Source organism: Lathyrus oleraceus, chromosome 4, assembly GCF_024323335.1.
Source record: "Lathyrus oleraceus cultivar Zhongwan6 chromosome 4, CAAS_Psat_ZW6_1.0, whole genome shotgun sequence".
Taxonomy (NCBI): domain Eukaryota; kingdom Viridiplantae; phylum Streptophyta; class Magnoliopsida; order Fabales; family Fabaceae; genus Lathyrus; species Lathyrus oleraceus.
This window is the reverse complement of record NC_066582.1, coordinates 99,230,744-99,252,732: the sequence shown is the minus strand read 5'-3', so window position 1 is coordinate 99,252,732 and position 21,989 is coordinate 99,230,744. Positions and strand designations below refer to the sequence as shown.

General features: G+C 36.3%; 2 protein-coding genes, 1 long non-coding RNA gene and 1 other non-coding gene across 4 annotated transcripts; 2 read left to right on the top strand and 2 right to left on the bottom strand.

The window, feature by feature from the left end:
• Nucleotides 1-5,637: 5,637 nt before the first annotated feature.
• On the top strand, nt 5,638-5,744 carry LOC127076922 (small nucleolar RNA R71). Its single transcript, XR_007786936.1, has one exon. It is a non-coding gene; the product is annotated as a small nucleolar RNA R71 (small nucleolar RNA).
• A 2,733-nt stretch (nt 5,745-8,477) lies between these two features.
• Nucleotides 8,478-10,977, bottom strand: LOC127073680 (uncharacterized). Its single transcript, XR_007785835.1, has 2 exons — nt 9,461-10,977; nt 8,478-9,166 (listed from the first exon to the last, which is right to left on the bottom strand). It is a non-coding gene; the product is annotated as an uncharacterized LOC127073680 (long non-coding RNA).
• Nucleotides 10,978-13,680: 2,703 nt separating this feature from the next.
• On the top strand, nt 13,681-14,965 carry LOC127073679 (protein STRICTOSIDINE SYNTHASE-LIKE 12). The gene is made up of 3 exons (XM_051014858.1): nt 13,681-13,968; nt 14,054-14,326; nt 14,418-14,965. Exons 1-3 carry the CDS (start codon nt 13,730-13,732, stop codon nt 14,905-14,907), a joined length of 1,002 nt encoding a protein of 333 aa, XP_050870815.1. The 5' UTR covers nt 13,681-13,729; the 3' UTR covers nt 14,908-14,965.
• Nucleotides 14,966-17,457: 2,492 nt separating this feature from the next.
• Nucleotides 17,458-17,904, bottom strand: LOC127136188 (uncharacterized). Its single transcript, XM_051062781.1, has one exon. The coding sequence runs from the start codon at nt 17,902-17,904 to the stop codon at nt 17,458-17,460; it is 447 nt and encodes a 148-aa protein (XP_050918738.1).
• Nucleotides 17,905-21,989: the final 4,085 nt, after the last annotated feature.

Sequence of the window (21,989 nt, the reverse complement as noted above, 5' to 3'; positions counted from 1 at the left end):
CTTGGATAAGGTGGTCTAAATTTGCCAACATAAAAGTGGCACCGTTTACTGGACGGTTATGGGAAGCACAAAATATGATGAAGAGTTCATCACGTGAAACTGTGGTACTGTTTGACTTCTTCCCAAATAAGGTGTGGGTCAGGATCTTATGGAAATAACGAAAGGCCGGGTTATGTATGTTTCCAGAGAGAAACTCATGTTCCTCGGGATCGTCATTTCCAGTCAAACTACCCCAAAAGTGTTCAAGTTCTCTATATTCAAAAAGTTCTTCTTGGCTCACTGTGAATGTATCAAGGGAGGTAGGGAAACCTAAAAGGTTGGTAAAGTCTTGAATATTAAATTGGTACTCCATGTTAAACATTCTGAACTAAATGAAACCTCTGCTTATTCCTTTCCCATGGCTGGGTAGATAGATCAGGGAACTAAGGAATTCTAGTGTTAGTCTCCGGTAGGTGACGAAATGTCTACGGATAGGAGAGGTTTCCCACCCTATCTGACTCAGCAAATACATGACACTTTCTCTTAGTCCAAGGGCAGTCATTGCCCAGTCATCAGCATATATGCTAGGTAGTATCTCTCTCGTGGCTAGTTCCTCAAACTTTTGTTTCTGAGCTTTCCCTCTGAATTTGATACCCATACGATCAATTTGTCCCATCAGGTTAATGTTAGCTAGAGAAAAGAAGAAAAAAACATGAGTTTTAGTCAGGATTTAGCCAAATGCCGAAAGAAGAAGAGAAAAGTTTTTAATAAATAAATTAAGAATGAATACTAAACAAAATTTAAAAGAATAATTAAGGGAGAAATAAAAAATATATATATTTGTGGGTTGTCTCCCACTAAGCGCTTTGTTTAATGTCGCAAGCTCGACATAAAAACTATCAATTATAATCTATAAGTTCTGGAGGCATTTCGTCTAAGTGCAAGACTTGCGAATCTTCATTGTTTTCTGCATAGTGATAATGTTTTAGACGTTGCCCGTTTACGGTAAATGGTTCCATAGATTTGCTTTTAATTTCTACTGCTCCACTGGGAAAGACATTGGTGATTTGAAAAGGACCTGACCATCTAGATCGTAGTTTTCCCGGAAACAACTTTAGCCTGGAGTTAAATAAAAGGACTGTATCGCCTTGTTTGAAGATTTTCCTTGATATGCGCTTGTCATGCCATTGTTTTGTTCTTTCCTTGTAGATTCTGGCATTTTCGTAAGCGTCTCTTCTGAGTTCCTCTAATTCACTTATATCAAGGATTCTCTTTTCACCGGCGGCTTTATAGTTTAAATTTAAATTTTTAATAGCCCAATAGGCTTTATGTTCTAATTCTACCGGGAGGTGACAGGATTTTCCATAAATGAGCTTAAATGGGGTTGTCCCTATGGGAGTTTTGTAAGCAGTTCGATAAGCCCATAAAGCTTCTGGTAATTTCAATGACCAGTCTTTCCTTGAAGTGGCGACTGTTTTCTCTAGTATCTGTTTGATTTCTCTGTTAGACACTTCCACTTGCCCGCTGGTTTGAGGGTGGTAAGGTGTCGCTACTCTATGTCTTACGCCATACTTAAACAATAGTTTTTCGAGTACCTTGGATATGAAATGCGATCCACCATCACTGACTACTATTCTTGGGACACCAAATCTTGGAAATATTATATTCTTAAAGAGTCTAGTTACTACTCGTGTGTCGTTTATTGGAGAAGCTATAGCTTCAATCCATTTTGATACGTAGTCAACTGCCACGAGTATGTATTTGTTACCGAAAGAGGATGGAAAAGGTCCCATGAAGTCTATTCCCCACACGTCGAAAATCTCTACTTCCAAAACGCCTTTTTGTGGCATCTCGTCACGTCTAGATATGTTTCCTGTGCGTTGACATCTGTCACATTTCTTAATAGCTGCACGTACATCCTTCCATATATTTGGCCAATAAAAACCGGCTTGTAGGATTTTAGAGCAGGTCTTGGATGTACTTGCATGTCCACCATAAGGAGCGGAGTGACAGTGTTGGATTATATTTTCTACCTCTTCTTCGGGTATACACCGACGGAAAATACCATCGGGGCCTCTTTTAAAAAGTAAGGGGTCATCCCAGTAATAGTGTTTTATGTCATAGAAGAATCGTTTCTTCTGCTGGTAGGATAAAGTAGGTGGAACTATTCCGGCAGCTAAATAATTGACGAGGTCAGCGTACCACGGTGTAACAGATATAACTAAGGTGGTTTCTACCTGTTTATCAGCGTTATTTTCTTCCAAAGTAGCTATAAGCTTATCGTACGAGAAATCATCGTTAATTGATGTTCTTTCCGGTTCAAGGTTCTCAAGTCTCGAGAGGTGATCTGCTACTATGTTTTCAGTTCCTTTCTTGTCTTTGATTTCCAAATCGAACTCTTGTAGCAACAGGATCCACCTTAGGAGTCTAGGTTTAGCATCCTTTTTTGTTAAGAGGTATTTGATAGCAGCGTGGTCAGTGTAGATGATTATTTTGGCTCCGACCAAGTAAGAACGAAATTTATCTAGCGCAAACACTACTGCTAGAAGTTCTTTCTCGGTTGTGGCATAATTCATTTGTGCTTCATCTAGAGTTCTACTTGCGTAATATATAACGTGAAGCTTTTTATCTTTTTGTTGCCCTAAAACAGCACCTACAGCGTAATCACTGGCATCACACATTATTTTGAATGGTTCGTTCCAATCTGGTGTCTGCATTATGGGTGCGGAGATCAATGCTTGTTTAAGCGTTTGAAATGCTTCTAGACATTTATTGTCGAATATGAATTTAGCATCCTTTATCAATAGCCCGGTTAAAGGTTTAGTTATTTTAGAGAAGTCTTTAATGAATCGTCGATAAAAACCGGCATGTCCTAAGAAGCTTCGTACTTCTCTCACAGTTTTCGGGGGTTGAAGGTTTTCGATTACCTCTATTTTGGCTTTGTCTACTTCAATTCCTCTGTTCGAGATGATGTGTCCTAAAACAATTCCTTCTTGTACCATAAAGTGGCATTTTTCCCAATTAAGTACTAGGTTTACTTTTACACATCGCTCTAGAACTCTTTCTAGGTTTTCAAGGCATTCTTCAAAGCTTTGTCCGCATACGGAAAAGTCATCCATAAATACTTCCATGATGTTTTCGAGAAAATCGGCGAATATTGCCATCATGCACCTTTGGAAGGTTGCAGGAGCATTACACAAGCCAAACGGCATTCGTCTATAGGCGAAGGTACCAAAAGGACACGTGAACGTTGTCTTTTCTTGGTCATCAGGGTGAATTGGTATTTGAAAGAAGCCTGAGTAACCGTCTAGATAGCAGAAATGCGAATGTTTTGCTAATCGTTCTAACATCTGGTCAATGAATGGTAAAGGGAAATGATCTTTTCGGGTTGCTTTGTTTAGTTTCCTATAGTCAATGCACATTCTCCATCCTGATTCGATTCGTTTGGTTATAGTTTCTCCTTTTTCATTTTCAATAACTGTTATACCTCCTTTCTTTGGTACTACGTGTACAGGACTAACCCATTTGCTATCAGATATAGGATATATGATACCTGCCTCTAATAACTTGGTTATTTCCTTCTTCACTACCTCACTCAGGATCGGGTTTAGTCTCCTCTGGTGTTCCCTAGAAGTTTTACAGTCTTCTTCTAGCATGATGCGGTGCATACAAATAGAAGGACTTATTCCTTTAAGATCGGTGATGTTGTATCCTAGTGCGGTTGGATATTTTCTTAAGATATGCAGGAGTTTTTCTGTTTCGAGTCTTCCTAGGTCAGCATTAACTATCACTGGTCGTTCAAGTTCTAAGTCTAGGAATTCATATCTCAAATTTTTGGGAAGTGTTTTCAGGTCTAGGGTTGGTTTCTTAAGGCATTGCGTAGGGTCCGGTGTTATTGCTAAACATTGGTTAAGTTTGTCTTCTACAAGATAGTCAGACAATTTGTCTTTTTCTAACTCTGTTTCTTTTATGCATTCATCGATGATATCCATGAAGTAACATGTATCTTATATTGCAGGTGCTTTCAAAAATTGGGAAAGAATGAACTCAATTTTCTTTTCTCCTACTTCGAAAGTGAGTCGTCCTCGTTTTACGTCTATGATTGCACCGGCAGTTGCTAAGAACGGTCTTCCCAGTATAATGGGTGTAACTTCATCTTCTCTAATATCCATAATTATAAAATCGGTTGGAATGTGGAATTGACCTATGCGCACTGGAATGTTTTCAAGAATTCCTACAGGATATCTAACAGAACGATCTGCTAGTTGCACAAACATTTTAGTTGGTCTTAATTCTCCCATTTCCAGTTTCTTGCATATGGATAAAGGCATAACACTAATACCGGCTCCTAAATCGCATAAGGCTTTGTCAATGACAAATTTTCCTATGTGACAGGGTATAGAGAAACTACCTGGGTCTTTAAGTTTAGGAGGCATATTCTGGATTATAGCGCTACATTCAGCAGTGAGTGTAACGGTTTCGCTATCTTCAAGTTTCCTTTTATTAGAAAGAATTTCTTTTAAGAACTTGGCATATGAGGGCATCTGCGTAATAGCTTCTGTAAACGGAATTGTGACGTTTAATTGTTTTAGTAGGTCAACAAATTTTTTAAATTGGCCCACATCTTTGGTTTTAATAAGCCTTTGAGGGTAAGGGATAGGTGGTTTATAAGGTGGTGGAGGTACATAAGGTTCCTTCTTTTCTACGGTTTCCTTATTACTCTCTTCCTTTTCCTTAGGTTCACTTTCCTCCTCAGTTGACTTTTTAGAGTTTTGGTTTTCTATCCTTGGGTCAGACGGTCCTTCCACTTTCGTTCCACTTCTCAGTATAATTGCATGAGCGTGGCTTCTCGGGTTAGGTTGGGGTTGGCCAGGAAATGTACCAGTTGGGGCAGCAGTAGGCGCTTGTTCTTGAGCTACTTGTGATATTTGCGTTTCCAGCATTTTGTTATGGGTAGCCAGGGCATCTACTTTACTTGCTAGTTGTTTAATTTATTTGCCAGTGTGTACATTCTGGTTTAAGAAATCTTTATTGGTTTGCTGTTGAGAAGCTATGAAGTTCTCCATCATGATTTCCAAGTTGGATTTCCTAGGAACGTTATTGTTAGGTGTAGATGGGATCGGCTTTTGATATCCAGGAGGTATAGCTGGGGCTTGATTTGGAGCTTGTCCTGGTGCGTATAAGGCATTATTACTCTTATATGAAAAATTAGGATGATTCTTCCAGTTGGAGTTATAGGTATGCGAGTAGGGATTTCCTTGAGCATAGTTTACTTGCTCTGCTTGGATTCCTGTTAGGAGTTGACAATCTGCAGGAGTGTGACCTTGGATTCCACAGACTTCGCAATTCTGAGTTATGGCAACCACGGTGGCTGGAGGTGATACATTTAAACTTTCAATTTTCTGGACCAGAGCATCCACTTTTGCATTAACATGATCAAGGTTACTTATCTCGTACATGCCAGTTTTCGTTTGAGGTTTTTCTACCATTGTTCGTTCGCTTCCCCACTGATAGTGGTTTTGAGCCATGCTCTCGATAAGTTGATAAGCATCAGCGTAAGGTTTGTTCATTAGTGCACCACCTGCGGCGGCGTCTATTGTTAACCTCGTGTTGTACAGGAGACCATTATAGAAGGTATGAATTACTAACCAGTCTTCTAAACCATGGTGTGGACAAAATCTCATCATGTCTTTGTATCTTTCCCATGCTTCGAAAAGAGACTCGTTATCTTTCTGTTTAAATCCATTTATCTGGGCTCTTAACATAGCTATTTTGCTCGGCGGAAAATATCAGGCAAGGAAGACTTTCTTCAACTCGTTCCATGTGGTGACTGAGTTGGAAGGAAGAGATTGAAGCCATCTTCTAGCGCTATCTCTTAACGAGAAAGGAAAAAGACGAAGTCGAATTGCCTCTGAAGTGACACCATTAGCTTTAACAGTATCAGTGTATTGGACAAATACGGATAAATGAAGGTTTGGATCCTCGGTAGGATTTCCAGAGAATTGGTTCTGTTGCACTGCCTGTAACAGTGAAGGTTTAAGTTCAAAGTTGTTTGCTTCGATTGCGGGTGGAGCAATACTCGAATGCGGCTCATCTTGCGATGGAGCGGCGTAATCTCGAAGAGCACGAGCTGGTTCTGCCATCTCGGGTATCGACGAAGGAAGAAGATTTTTGAGATCAGGAAGTTCGACAGGAGGGAGATTGTTTGCAGCACGATATTCCCGAATTCGTCGTAAGACTCAGAGATATAGTTCGAGATCGTTGATTCGTAAGTAGAACGGCTCGCCTTGTGAGCGAGTGTGTGGCATACAAATCAATGAAAGAAAGAAAAGAAAAGAAAAATAAGCCTTAGTCTCTACAGCGTAACAGAAGAGTTACGATATCGAATAAATAAAAGTCCCCGGCAACGGCGCCAAAAACTTGATCGCGACTTTATGAGTCGAATTTGGGGTACAAACTGCAAGTGCACAGTTCTATCGCGTAGTTTTAAAAGATATCGATCCCACAGGGACTTATGAATCGATATACCGTTTTCTAAGGTTACTTCGTAAAGCTAAGGCGGGTAATACTTTGATTGTTTGGGGAAAAGTTAAAACTAAAAAAAAATAGGATCTAAATTAAATATCAACTAAACGGATATCGGTATGTAGTTCGTCGTAATTAGGGAATCAATTCTTCGTTGGTTTCTTGGTTTTAAAATAAATCTTTTCAGTTGACACTATTGATTAAAAGTCTTATCTCAAACTCTCGCTCTGTTGAATAAACTATGATTTTATATTAACGTAGCTGTCACTTATTAGTTAAGTCAAAAACCACTTTTTGAAAACAATAGAATCCGTAGAAACTCTTTTTAAGAAAACACTAATCGTTTAAACACCCTTGTCTCAAACTCTCGCTCTGTTGACTTAGGTTATATAATTAAATTCAAATGCTTAACTCTCGTCCTCACATTCAACCTTTAAAAATACTTTTGGAAAAGATTAGAATTTAATTAACTCTAAAAATTGCTCTCGCCCTGATCTAGAATTAATGTCCAATTTACACTGTCCAGTCAAAAACTCAAACTCTCGTTCTATTGATTTTAACTTCTTTATGTCTTTTACTTTCGTACAAAAACCTTGTTATTAAACCTGTAAATTGAGACCGTGAAAAGAGTGATTTTAATTTTAAACTTAATTAAACCAACTTAGTTTTGATTCCTTCATTCCGCTTACTCTACATACCGATACCTAAATAAATTAGCCAGACATACTAAACAGATCTAAATAATCAGCATGCATAAATAATTCCATCTCAGGCAAATAATATAAATAAACAGTAAGACAAAGCATATATAAATTCAAATAATAATTAAAGAACCTGAGTAATTAAATAGCAGTCTTGAACACTCCACCACAGACCGGTTGGATTTGTTCTTGAATTCTTCAATCAGACAGAAAAATAAAAGTGAAAGAATAAAAATCTAGGGTCTAACGTAAGGTTAGATCTAGTAAAAGATACACAATAGTTTCCGGTGTAGAAACTATTGTGCGAAAAAAGAATTAATTAAGTGCTGAAAGCTTAACTGGAAAAGAAAATAAAAATAAAAATAAAAACTGCAATTAAAAGCAAAAACAGTAAAGAAAAATAATGGTATGCTTGCACGGCTGGAAGAGGAAAATTGAACGAAGTCGGAGAGCTTCTGCAGGGTTTGCAAAGTCAATATTTATACTGGTCACTTTGTTGTAACGGTTTCCAAAATTCTTCCGTTCACGTTCCAATGGTCAAGCGTAACAATAGGCCTCAACGTCTTTGTTGCGCTTTTGAAGCCAAAAATATAGGAGAATGGTGTGACGTCCGTCACACCATGTGTGACGCTCGTAACACAAGTAGGCAAAGCGTGACGCTCGTCACAGCCTGTGTGACGCTCGTCACAGGCACAACGCCTGTGCTTTTGGGTTGGGTTTTGGCTTTTGATATTTGCTTCTTTTCATTCCTTTTTGCACCTCCTTTTCTTCCTTTTTTTCTTGTGCTTCAAATAAACTACCTGAGATAAATAGAAAGAAAATACCGCGTAATATCGAATAAAATGAAATAAATTGAAGTAAATAATAATATAATTTAATTAAATTGAGTCCTAGAATGTGATACTATTTTATGTTATCAATTATGTTGCAGTTGACTTTTTGATCAAAGTCAACTTTTGAAGATTGACTCTTAATTTAATCATTTCAGCTCTTATTCAAGTTGTATTATGACACATTTTGGATGTTTTTGGAAACAATGGAGATTGAATTCATTCACACCAGAGTTGACTTTTTGTCAACAAAGTCAACCATGGAAGGTCAACTTTTTGTTGACCAAGTCATATTTGATTTACTCATTGCCATTATCATGGGAATACATCATGGTTTCAATTGGGTATGGATTCTTACATTCAAAGCATTCAAAGGAGGATTCAAAATTCAAATTCAAATTGGAAAATGGAGGGACAAATATTTTATTACTTGGAGAATAAGTTACAACCATACCAAGTCAAAGTTCACATTCAAAAATTCAAATACATTTCAAAAAGAACCAGAATTGGAATAACAAAGAAAACCTAAAATTTGACCTATAGTTGACTTTTGGTCAAACAGTTGACCAAAGTCAAACCTATAACTCTAGACCTATTCCTCTTCATATTGCATCTACATTCCTCTTCAGCTTCCCCAAAACCTCATGTCAAATTATGCCGAATCTTGTCCATCCCATGTCCAAAACCATGTATGCACCACCATGTCCAACCACCAAAATGCACCATCGAACCTGCTATGTTACAGTACCTGCATCAATCACGAAAACAACAACAATTCCTGCACCAAATGACCTATTAAACCCTATGCTCAAACCTCCAGTCAAGACCAACAATATCCATCATCACATTGCAATGATCAAGAACTGGATGCAACCATGTTGCAATTTCATGACAGGTGTATACACAACAAACTAAGTCTGCATACATTCAGTGTACATCAAAGTCATGCACAATCCATAATTTGTACCAGACCTACAAACACTAGATGCATGCATCACTATCAAACATTCATAGCAGGTCATGCATACAACTCACAACATTATCATAACCATCATCCTAACCATTTAGAATCCAAATTGCACCCTTCAAGCCATGCCAAAGTATGTGAAATGCAACATCACAAACAAGACACTGCAGCAGCATAAAGGAGATCCAATATCAAAGCAATGCAGTCAAGCACACTCTAATTCGAAACCAAACATGCACACAAGTATGATGTAGCATGGAGCTCCATCAAAAGCCATGATAATTCATATAACAAAACAATCTAATTCCATATTTCCAATGCAATTCCGACATAGTCAGGCAATGCACCTCCAATCCAATCCAAACATACATCAATGCATGATGTAGGGCTAACACAATACAATGCACACATAAATTTTGCAATCATTAAAATAATACTAACTATTCAATCATACATACCTCAAGACTTGGCATGATTTTTGTTACTCATCACGAACATGAACAAGCATGATTCAGCATACACAACCTAAACTAAGTAGTCAATCATACACATCAAGTTTATCACAACATCAAAGTCAACCATACAACCATGTCATATAAGTACACATACATGCACTACCCTAAGTGCTACCTCAATCCCTTGTAACCAATCTAACTACCTTAACCTCTAAGTAGCAAACTCTTAACTTCCATAACCACCTCCCCTAGCTAATTGTCCCAATGCCCTAACCAAATTGCCCAAGTTAGTTGTTAAATACCTTAAAACATAACTAACTAACCATTCACCTTGTACTTAACTTACGCCTCAATTTAACCTACTAACTTCTAACTACCATATAACAAACCCTAATTACTCTAACAGGCAATTCCACATGGCACTTAGCCAATTACTAAATTGCCACTGCATTTCAAAATTCCCTCCAAAGTTGGTTTTAAACCCTAACTAGTTTCTAAATTCCAAACAAACACTTCCATCCCTATTTTTACATTAAACTCAGTTGAAAACACACATAATCCTCTCAATTTTCTTCACTCCAATTAACCAAAACCTAACTAACTTCTTAAACATTTCTAACCCTTGATTAATGTGACACTTGGATCACTATCCAAAGGCTCACAATCAATCATTTTCTAACTAACTTCTAACCATATTTCCCTACTAATTTCTACCACCTCTCACCTATATAATCATTACATCTCTTATTTCATCAACAAGTCACATTCACCCTACCAAAACTAGGCACAAGTATTTCATAACCTCAAAAACCCTCACAAAAACTCTCATTCAACCATTGATTAGAGCTTCACATTGAAGCTTTGAATCAATTGATATAGGCCCCTCATCAACCCTAATTCAATTTTCTCACCTTGTTTAAGACTCAGCCCTCTGCAAATTTTAACCTAATCTCTTTCCTAATACATCAATAACAACAATTCACACAAGATTTCACAGTCCATACAAAATAAAAAATAAGAATAAAAGGTGGAAGGGAAGAAGACATTCACATAAATAAGAGTTCAAAAGTACTTATCTTAGTTGGAGTATCCTCTATGGGTTTCTTACTTATCAGCTTCGAGCTCCTTGCAACACTCACCAAGGCACATCTCATCTTCGTTGGTAAATCTTCAATCCTTCATCTTTTCTTCAAAACCTAGTTACCATATTATTGTGTTTGATGTGTTGAAAAGAAGCCCCGAGTCCATAGCTTGAACCCGAGCTCCATGACTATTCAATTTGATTTCTAAAATTCTTTAGGGTTTATGATTAGGATAAGGTTTCAGTGATTAGGTTGAGTTATATGATAATCAAAGTATGAGGATAAATAAATGAGAGGAAGACAAGTTCGGTGGTGGTGTTTTTGTGGTGTTTCGGGCCCCGCCACCATCGGAGGCGATTTCTAGAATGGTGGAGAGATTTTCGGTGACTGAGAGTGAGAGAGAGGACATGAGAGTTAGTTCTGAGAGTGATGAGAGGAATAAGGGAGTTCTTCCCGTTTCCCTCCTTTTGAGTTTCACTCATGGGCTATAAACCCAAGGCCCATTGGCCTTTACTTCATTATATCCTCCATTCACTTATTACACCCCACTTCTGAAGTAAATCAAAATAAACACGGACCTCACTGAACTTGGGCCCTGCGCCCCTTAACTATTCACACTCCCTTTTCACTTTTCACACCTCTAGTAGAGACTCTTTTTATTTATTTTATTTCTTGAGTTTTTTGGTTATTCTTTTAATCTCTTTTATTCTTTTAACCACATCAAAAATCATTTTTAATCATCATTAGGTTAGTATTAGTTAATTAGAATTTGATTTCTAAATTAGGATTAATTTCTACATGTGATTAGATTGGACTTAATTACAAATTAGGGTTTCATAATCATTAACTTTGATTTTTTCACTTTTTTATGATCTTTAATTCACAATTTCATGATGCTTGCTTTACTCTTCTTAACATGGCATAACCTATAATCTCTCACTTCTGAAACTTTAGGACTTGTACCATACATGCTCCATTAAGTCAAATACAATCCCTCACTTCTGAAACCCTAGAAGATATGATAATCAATGCATGACAACATTAGGCTTCATTCTCCATTTTTGGTATCATATCACATTCTTTTAATCATGTCTTTCTCTTTGTTCATTTAAAACTAAAACTCTTCTTTTGCAAATAAACTCAAAAACACTTAATAAAATACGATGTGAATTGTACGCCATGAGCCTTAAGAAATGAAGAAGAACGAGAGTGATCATTTTTATCCTTATTCTGAATATCTTTGGATACAAGACGTATGACCAAGTTGTTCAAAGTATTCACCTCCTTTCATAGACTTTAGGGTAATTTAAATCAAGGGAATTTTCAACGTCCATCTTCAAACTAAAATCAATCAAAACCAATGTCAAAAACATTCCATAATCATTCTCTCTTGGTCCCAACACAACTACTCTTGGTTTTGACACCCATACTCTCCATTTTTTCCATTTGCTTTGTTAATCCTCTAGTTTAGGCAAACTCTCTTCCTTTATCTCATTTGCCTTGTTAAATCTCATGGTTTAGGCAAGCGCTTATTCTTCTTCCCGTTTTCCTTGTTAATCTCAGATTTAGGCAAACCTTTACAATTCTTTATCCTTGATCCAGACACCATATTCACAATTCTTTGTCCAAACAACAATTTTTTTCATAAAAGAACTGTTATAATTCATTCCTTAGCATTCAAACTAATAACTAGAGCATCTGAACCATGATCAAACAACTAACGTCAAAACACTTCTAGGATATGATTATAACACCGTTCTCTAAAATCAACCAATAAGTACTTATTTTCTACCCCACGAACTACGTAGCTCTGATTTTCTCATCGCACTATGAGAATACGTAGGCATAAGGTTTTGAAATTTTGGCAAACACATTAATTAAAAACTTATTTTTCCTCATAATTAAAAACAATCACAAGTAACCTTTAGAAAATAACACCCATATGCGCAAAGAATAATCAAAACGGTTCCTGTTGAGTACAACGTATGTGAGTGATGTTAATATATTCCCCTTGCATGACCGACTTCCTTATCCTTTTCTCTTCCATTTGAGTTTTATTGATATTTCTCTTTCTTTTAAAATAAATAAAATTCAATGACGACTTTATTGTATTACGAGCGTGTGATGCGCTTAGGTAATTTTCGCGGTGCAATAGACATGTGTCTTATCTCTCTTCATTGTTGTTAGCCAATGTTATAAGAGTGTAATTTATTAGGATAAAATCTCTTTTTTTTCACTTTTTTCTTTCATGTAGCCAAAAGGTTCATTTTATCATTAATTTGATTTGATTGTAATTTAAATCTTTCAATCAATCTTAACAAATCAAATATAAACTAATCATAATTGATTTTAAATTAAAAATATAATTATTTTTGTGTCTATCGACATAATGGCCAACAAATACTCAAATAAACACCTCTAAAAAAGAGAAATAAATTTGATGATCAGAATTGAAACATGTAATTACACTATTTCCACGTTCAAACATCTTTTATTAGGTGGTACCAACTAAGACAATTAAAAATATAATAGTTAAAATAAAATAACAATATTAAATGATATTTGTTTTTACTAAAAAATTTAGTTAGATGCAAGTACCTTTAAGCAAAATTAATTAAAATTTATTTATTAATAAATTAATTTTAAAAAAGACATATCAGTATTAATATACTCAACCAAATTTCAAAAATACCATAGTCCACCTACATTAAAATCAACTATTCTTCATTTGCAAAAAAATATACATAAGGAAAATACTGTCCATCTAACCGCTAGTTTTAACAGCGTGAATCAACATTGAAGAAGAGGAGATTCATGAGTCACAAAAACGAGATATATGGTGGATCCACAAAAGTGCAAACAGAACTGTAAAACTGACTATGTTTTTTTTAAAAGTTACATTTTAATTTTGTAGTCTTCACATGTTATGATGTGTTCATAAAAACATAATTATTAAACCTATCAAAACTTGTAACAAACTATGAACGTTTCTTTTGACAGAAGAAGTACTATTGATTTGCATAATTTGTGTGTTCTTTTCACGAGGTTAACAATGTCATGGCATCACACTTTCCACCTATTGCACAGCATGCATGGCATGATACCAACATGCCTATAAATATATTGCTTAGTTCTTTATTAGGATTCACTCAAACCTTACAAAGTTACCTCAAATTTGTTATTAGCAATCATGTTAAACATGGCAATGGTTGTCACTGCAACTCTTGTAATCTTCCTATTCTGTTCTCCATCATCAGTAGCTATATTATTGAACAAGCTTCAGCTACCAGCCCCAGTGACAGGACCGGAGTCCCTCGCGTTTGATAGAGATGGTGGAGGGCCTTATGTATCTTCTTCTGATGGAAGAATTTTTAAGTATATTGGTCCAAATGATGGTTTCAAGGAATATGCTTACACTTCTCCAAACAGGTAAATAGACTTGTCATCAAATATACCAATTAGATTCAAATATCATAAAATAAGTGTCAAACTATTTTGTTTTTGTTTTGGTTAGGAACAAGAAAGTTTGTGATGGGCTTGGTGACTTCTCAGCAATCCAAGCAACATGTGGAAGGCCTTTAGGATTGGGTTTCAATCATCAGACAGGTGATTTGTATGTAGCCGATGCTTATTTTGGGCTTGTTAAGATTGGTCCGGATGGAGGAAATGTAACTCAATTAGTTGGACCTGAACAAGCCAATACGACAAGGTTTGCTGATGGTTTGGATGTAGATCCCGACACTGGAATCGTCTATTTTACCGTAGCTAGCACCAACTTCCAGCTCAAGTAACATATTTTTTTATTCTTACAATGTTGTTAAGCATAGTTTTAGTGCATTGCAGTAATAAATAGGCATATCTTTTGATTTATTATGCAGAGATTTCCAAACACTGCTAAACAGTGGAGATAACTCAGGAAGCTTATTGAAATATGATCCAAGCACCAACCAAACAACAGTGTTGCTAAAAAATCTTGAAGTGCCATCTGGGGTGGCAGTAAGCAGAGATGGTTCATTTGTACTTGTCAGTGAATATCTAGCAAACAGAATTCAGAGAGTGTGGCTGAAAGGTCCAAGAGCGAATTCATCGGAATTATTCACGGTAGTTGCTGGAAGACCAGATAACATCAAGAGGAATTCAAGAGGACAATTTTGGATTTCAGTTAATAGTATTGTAGGACCGCCTAGATTTCCAAGACGTTCTACATTGCCGGCAGGAGTCCGAGTCACTGAGAATGGTTTAGTTTTACAGATTGTGTCTCTTGCTGGTGAGTATGGTACTGAACCAGCTAGTGAGGTTCAAGAGTACAATGGAACACTTTATGGTGGCTCCCTGTTTGCTGATTATGCTACCATTTTTAGCCCATAGTTTGCTACCTCTGTATGGCTATTGAAAAAATAATACATGAGGATTATGAGTTACTAAATGTCCCCATTAGCAGTTAATACCTTTATGCTCACAAATAAGTTACATCTAACTTTAAATGGCAAAAGATGTTAGCCCAATGGAACCTTTAATTTCTAAAGCCAACAACAAAAGACTATGCATTTGAAATGAATGGTTACTTACAAAATCCAAAATCCATGAATTAAGAATCAATAAATAGGCTTGTAAAGCTGTAAACAACTATTCCTTAAACATGTGCTAATGAAATTAAAATTAATTAAAAGAAAAAAAGGAAAAAGCACAAGTATCTTTATAGTTCACTTTGTTACATGTCACTTAAAAACTTCTAACTTCTGCCATCGCCCAGCTAAATTGAGAAAGACTGAAAATAATTGAAATCCATTAGTTTCAACATGAGAGGCAAATTCTAATTGAGAAAGGCTACGAATAAACAATTACAGATCTAACAAGCACATGTTTACTCCAACTGGGTTACAAATTGTTGAAGATCTTTTAATTTCATATGTGAGAGGCTTGCAACCAAAAATGTCCCACTCAGAACTATGGAGTTCAACCTATGAAATTAATTCATGTTGTAGCACAGTGAAAGATATTTTGGTTTAAATTTAGGCCTCTTCAATCATGTTTACCTTTCCAATATTCGATGGAAGTTTTGAGGCGGTTGTCAAAAGCTCTATAAAACAACAACCACAACGATAAACTGACTAACAAGTTCAATGTAAAGATAAACTAACTAACAAGTTCAATGTAACACTCACATATAATATACATCTAAAAAATATATTATATAATTTTGTATTGATACACATAAGTATCTATCAGCATTAATATATACACAAGTTTAAAAGAAATATTATATGATATGATACATGTTATACAAAGGTGTCTAATTAAAAACTAAGGGCTATGTATACGTCGTACCATGTACATAATCCATAATGGAAGATCATCAAAAGAAAGTATCTGAAACAATAAATTTATCATTGCCTTTCATCTGCATAGAACCACCAGAAACAACAATAATAGTGGGTTGAGATGATAATCTCACTGAATTCCCTATTTTATGGATCCATTCGACTCTACAGGGATCTCTTAGCGATTATTAACTTAAGTCATTCAACTTCGTCCTACTTATGCACACTTACATAGTAGAACAATACTTAAGCATCTAAGGGATATTTACATCGTATGGAAACATGTAACTTGAGTTCACTTAACTCAATAAATCACCATTCGGAAGCCATGAAGCATCGTTCCCCGATGGACCTACGTCTAGGGTAAGGCTCCGTTCACGCATGTTCGTATGATTCGACTTTCTTGTGGATTCAAGTTCTCCGTGGGACTCAAATTCACTTTAAAAACCGTCACTTGTATAAGACTCGAACCCACTTAGAGTATATTTCGTCGTATGAGACTTGAATCCACTTAGGTGTTCACTTATCCTCCATGGATCCAATCCATAGTTGGGACTCAAACCCATTGTGAGGCTCGAATCATTGGTCTCACATCTCCAATTCCACTTTACATAAGTATCTCAATTGGGATGTCCACAATTAAGGGTTGTTTCTGAATACGTGATTAGGTTCCAACATTCAACGTGATTGCACTCATCAATCACTAAGTGATCACATTCACCAAAATTATCATTTTATCACAACATGTTCCATACAAATCCTATTGGTCATCAATTCAAGCGACTACTCGTCCACGGTACACACCGAGATACCTTCACTTCCAAGCATCGCCACCTAAGTCATTTCATAACCTAAGTCCTCTTTATAGTTCATTCACCTAGTTACAAACATAGGTTTACCTCACTTTTCATAATAGTTAATTCAACCATTTTGCATTCAAGAAAAATAACAATTTATGGTATAGTTCATAACATACGCATAAGAGTTCATCGTATCTCATCAAGCATTAATTAACATACATGCGTGATTTTACTTCATAAAATGACAAAATATTATATTTTCTTTCCAATGCTTCGAGTCTCGTATCAATCGGAATCACAGTTTCCGTTTTATGGTGGAAACAAGGAATCAAAATATTTTTCGGCAAAATAGAGTTCTCGCTTAGCGAAGCCCAGCGAGGCGTCCAAGTGAGATCTCGACAAAATATTTTTCGGCAATTTATGATTAACACCTTACTTCACCAAAATCATACCAAGTGACATGTATTAGTACAAACAAACAAGAGAACTCAAGTAAAACATGCATCATCATCAACTTTTATGGTTAAAGCAGAAACATGGAAACCCTAGGTTTCTCAATCCATGAAATTTCTTCCCTAAAAGTTAAACTATCTAGAACCCACCTTAGATAAATAAAGATGATGAAATATTGGAGATGAGATGATAATGATGATCCAATATCTTCTTCCTTCGTTCAAGTTTTCTCATTTTCTCTTATCTTCTTTTTTTCTCTTTTTTCTCATTTTCTCTTATATTCTTATTTCTCTTCTTTCTCCTTTTCTCTTCTCTTACTCTTACCAACTTTCTTCTTCTTCTACTCATTTGTCCGGGTGTGATCCTTCCCAAAGAACTTTGACAAGAGGAATCTCCTTATTTCTTAATGTCTTAGCTGCACGTTCGAGGATATGACTGGGTTGAGGTTTCAAAGAAAGACCTGCTTCTACATCAACGATATCTGGAAGAACAGGCTGAAGAGGGTCGGGAATGAATTGTTGAAGTTGAAATACATGAAAGACATCATGCATATCAAAGAGCGGGCCTGGTAAATCCAAACGGTATGATACTTCATTGATCCTCCCAATTATCTTATATGTTCCAATATACCTCAGGCTTAACTTCAGTGATTTAAAAGTTCCTTTCAATTTCCATCTTGGAGTAACCTTTAGGAATACATGACCACCTTCCCCGAATTCCAATGGTCTCCGCCTATGGTCTTCATAACTCTTTTGACGGTCTTGAGCTTTTTTCATATTTTCCTGTATCATCTTGATCTTTTTAGTGGTCTCTTGAATAATCGTCGGTCCTATGATCCCCTTCTCACTAACTTCCTTCCAACAAAGAGGGCTTCAACATCTTCTTCTATAAGGAGCTTCATACGGATTCATACCAATACTAGATTGATAACTGTTATTGTATGAAAACTCAATCAAGGGCAGGAGGTCTTTCCATTTTCTTCCATTTTCAAGCACACATGCCCTTAACATATCTTCCAAAGTCTGAATCGTCCTCTCGGTTTGACCGTCCGTCTGAGGATGGTTAGAAGTACTCAACCACAACTTCGATACCATATCATTCTGAAATACTTTCCAAAATCTTGATGTGAATTTCAGATCTCTATCTGATACAATACTGGAAGGAATACCATGCAACCTCACAGTCTCTACAATAAACAACCTTGCGAGATGAATAACTTTGTAGGTGGTCGTCACTGTTAGAAAATGAGATGACTTGGTTAGTGTATCTACAATTATCCAGATCTAATCGTACCCACTCTGAGTACTTGGTAACCCACTGCAAAGTCCATAGAAATATTATCCCATTTCCGCTATGGAATTTCCAATGGTTGTAACAAACCTCCTGGTCTTTGATGCTCAATCTTCACTTGCTAACATACTACACATTCAACCACATATTCTGATATATTCTTCTTCATACCATGCCACCAATAATCTTTCTTCAGATCTTGGTACATCTTTGATTAATCTAGATGAATGGTAAACATACTCTTATGTGCATCCTCCAAAACTCTCCTTCTTAAATCCGCATTATCCAAAACATATATCCTTTGATTAAATAAAAGAGCTCCATCTGTGGCATGAGTAAAACTCAGTTGAGTTGACATTACTTGTAATTCATCATCTAACAATTGACTTTGTCGAATCATTTCCCTTAAATCGGATGTAACATTCAAATTTCCCGTCATTACACCATTATGAGTCCATGAAAACTGAAGGTTGAGAATCGAAAACTTCTCTAACAAATCATACTCTAACATTATTAATTCAGCCATATGTATTTTCTTCCGGATTTTTGCATCAGCCGCTTTATTTGCCTTATCCAGATGATACTTTAATTCAAAATCAAACTCTTTCAAGTGTTCCATCCATCTTCTCAGTCGCATGTTCAACTCCTTCTGCTCAAACAGGTATTTCAAGCTCTTGTGGTCACTAAACATTTCAAAATGTACTCCATAAAGATAATGAAACAACACGTTCAATGTAAACACTACATTCTCTAACTCCAGGTCATGAGTCAAATAGTTCTCTTCATGAGTTTTCAATTGTCGGGATGCATATGCTAATACTTGACCATTTTGCATCAACACTCCACCCAGTTCCCTCTTGGAGGCATCATAAAACACTTCATACGGTTCATTAAGATTTGGAATAATTAACACCGATGTGATAGTTAACTTCTCCTTTAATCTGAAGAAACTTTTCTCACACTTTGCATCCCAGTTAAAAGAAGTCTCCTTACAAGTAAGTTGGGTCATTGGTCAAACAACCTGCGAGAATCCCTTAATGAACTTCCTATAGTAACCCATAAATCCTATAAAACTTTTGACTTCAGAAGTATTCTTTAGCCTTTCCCAATCCATAACTACTTTGACCTTAGATGGGTCTACAACCACACCTCCTTGTGATATCATGTGACCAGGAAATTTAACTTCAGTTAAAAACTCACACTTGCTCAGCTTTGCGAAAAGTTATTTCTCTCGCAGTACTGACAGAATAATTCTTAAATGTTCCTCGTGCTCTTGTGAAGTACGAGAATATATAAGGATGTCATCAACAAATATCACCATGAACTGATCCAAGTAAGGTTGGAATATCCGATTCATATAATCCATAAAGATAGTAGATGCATTCGTCACTCCAAATGGCAGCATGAGGAATTCATAATAGCTGTATCGGGTTTTAAACGTCGTCTTCGGTGTGTCATAACTCTTAAATCGGATTTGATGGTAGTCCGGTCGCAAATCAATATTCGAGAATACACTGGATCTTTTCAATTGATCTAGAAAATCAACTATCCGGAGTAAAATATACTTATTCTTAATGATAACCTTATTCAGCTATCTGTAATCAATGCACAAACACATCCCACCATCATTCTTCTTGACTAATAACACTGAGGCTCCCCACGGTGAAACACTTTGATGAATGAAATTCTTACGCATTAACTCTTATAATTGGCTCTTCAATTTTCTAAGTTCCATTGGTGACATGCAGTATGGGACGAATGAGATAAGAGTAGTTACTGGTACAAGATCAATAAAGAATTCCACTTCTCTTTCTAGAGGAAGAGAAATGACGTCCTCAGATTTTTTTGGGAAATTTGTAGACTATAGGGATTTGTACAACATTTAATCTTTCACTCAATTCCTTAGTGAGAATTAATAGAATATACCTTTCTTGCTCAAATAAAATATTCGCCATGTTAACCGTACCATCTAGGAGAGTGGTTATCACGTCATTAGGAGTAACTTTTTCAGTTGGAATATAAATTGCTTTCTCTTCACAACCAATGTACACCGAACTGGCAGAAAGCCAATCCATTCCAATACTACATCAATCTTTTTAAGCGGTAAACATATAAGATCAATCTGGAATACTCGACTATTCACCGATAGCGAACAATTTTCACATATCCACTGCGCCTCTACAACATCATCAGTGGCGATAGTTACCACCATCGGAATAGATAAAGGAATTGCTCTAAGTCCAAGAGGCTTAACACATTGGTTCGATATAAAATAGTGAGTTATTACACAATCAAATAATACAAAACATGGATGGTTATTCAAGTGACACGTACCAACAATTAAATCATTATTCTCATTCGCCTTCTTAGCATCAAGAGTATAAACTCAACAATTATTTTTCCCTTGCACCTGATCCTTCCCCTGAGGGAAATCCCTATCCATGTGACCCTCTTTCTGGAAAAGAAAACACTTAAATACCCTTCCATTGCATCTCCTAAAATGAAACTTCTTACACGTCTGACAATGACGAGGTTGAACAAATCTTGCATTCTGAACTTGTTTCCCCTTAAAAGATTGATGCTTATGCCTAAAATGGTGACTTGATCTTCCTTGGTCCTTCTGACCAAACCTACTTTGATATATTTCCTCTCGAACCCTTTTTAAATTATTCTCTAACATGTCACCTTGCTTGAGTTGCTGAAATTCAAATTCTTTTTGTGTCCTCAAAATACTTGGAAAATACTTATCAAGGAAAGTAGTCTTAAAATGTTCCCAGTCTCTTGGAATTCCCTAATCAGTCATAAGGGTTGAGGCACTATCCCACCACCTAGAAGAACAACCCTTTAGCATATGTGAAGCAAAAGTTACCTTGTTCTTTCACTACAGGGCACAATGTAAAACACTCTCTCCATATTAGACAACCAGTCATGAGCCTTAAATCGATCCAAACTATCTTAGAATTCAAGAGGATTCATCTGAAAGAAGTCCTTAAAGTTTCCACCCATAGCAACTTGTAGAAAAACTGCTGGTTGGGAACCACAATTCGTTTGTTGCATCACATGTTGCATAAACTGTAGAAACTGAGGCGGACACTGAGTACCATTGTCTTCAACTAATGGCTATGACTCCTCACTCCGAGTTCTGGGCCTTCCAGGACCTTTGCGTTTATCAGTCATACTCCTAAATTTCATACATATAAAATTAAGTTGATCAGGCTCAATATTATAATATATGACATCAAGGAAAACGACGACAATACACATATGAGGCATAAATTGTTTTACTTATAATATTTTAAGGCTAGGTTGAGAATCGACCTGCTCTGAAACCAATTCTAACACTCACACATGATATACATTTAGAAAATATATTACATATTGCAATTTGGTACTAATACACATACGTGCCTATCAACATCAATATATACACATGTCCAAAATAAATAATATACAATATGGCACATGTTATACAAAGGTGCCTAATAAAAAACTAAGAGTTATGTACAGATCGTCCCATGTACATAATCCACAACGAGAGATCATCAAAAGAAAGTATCTAAAACGTCACGAGGCAAGCTTATCCCCG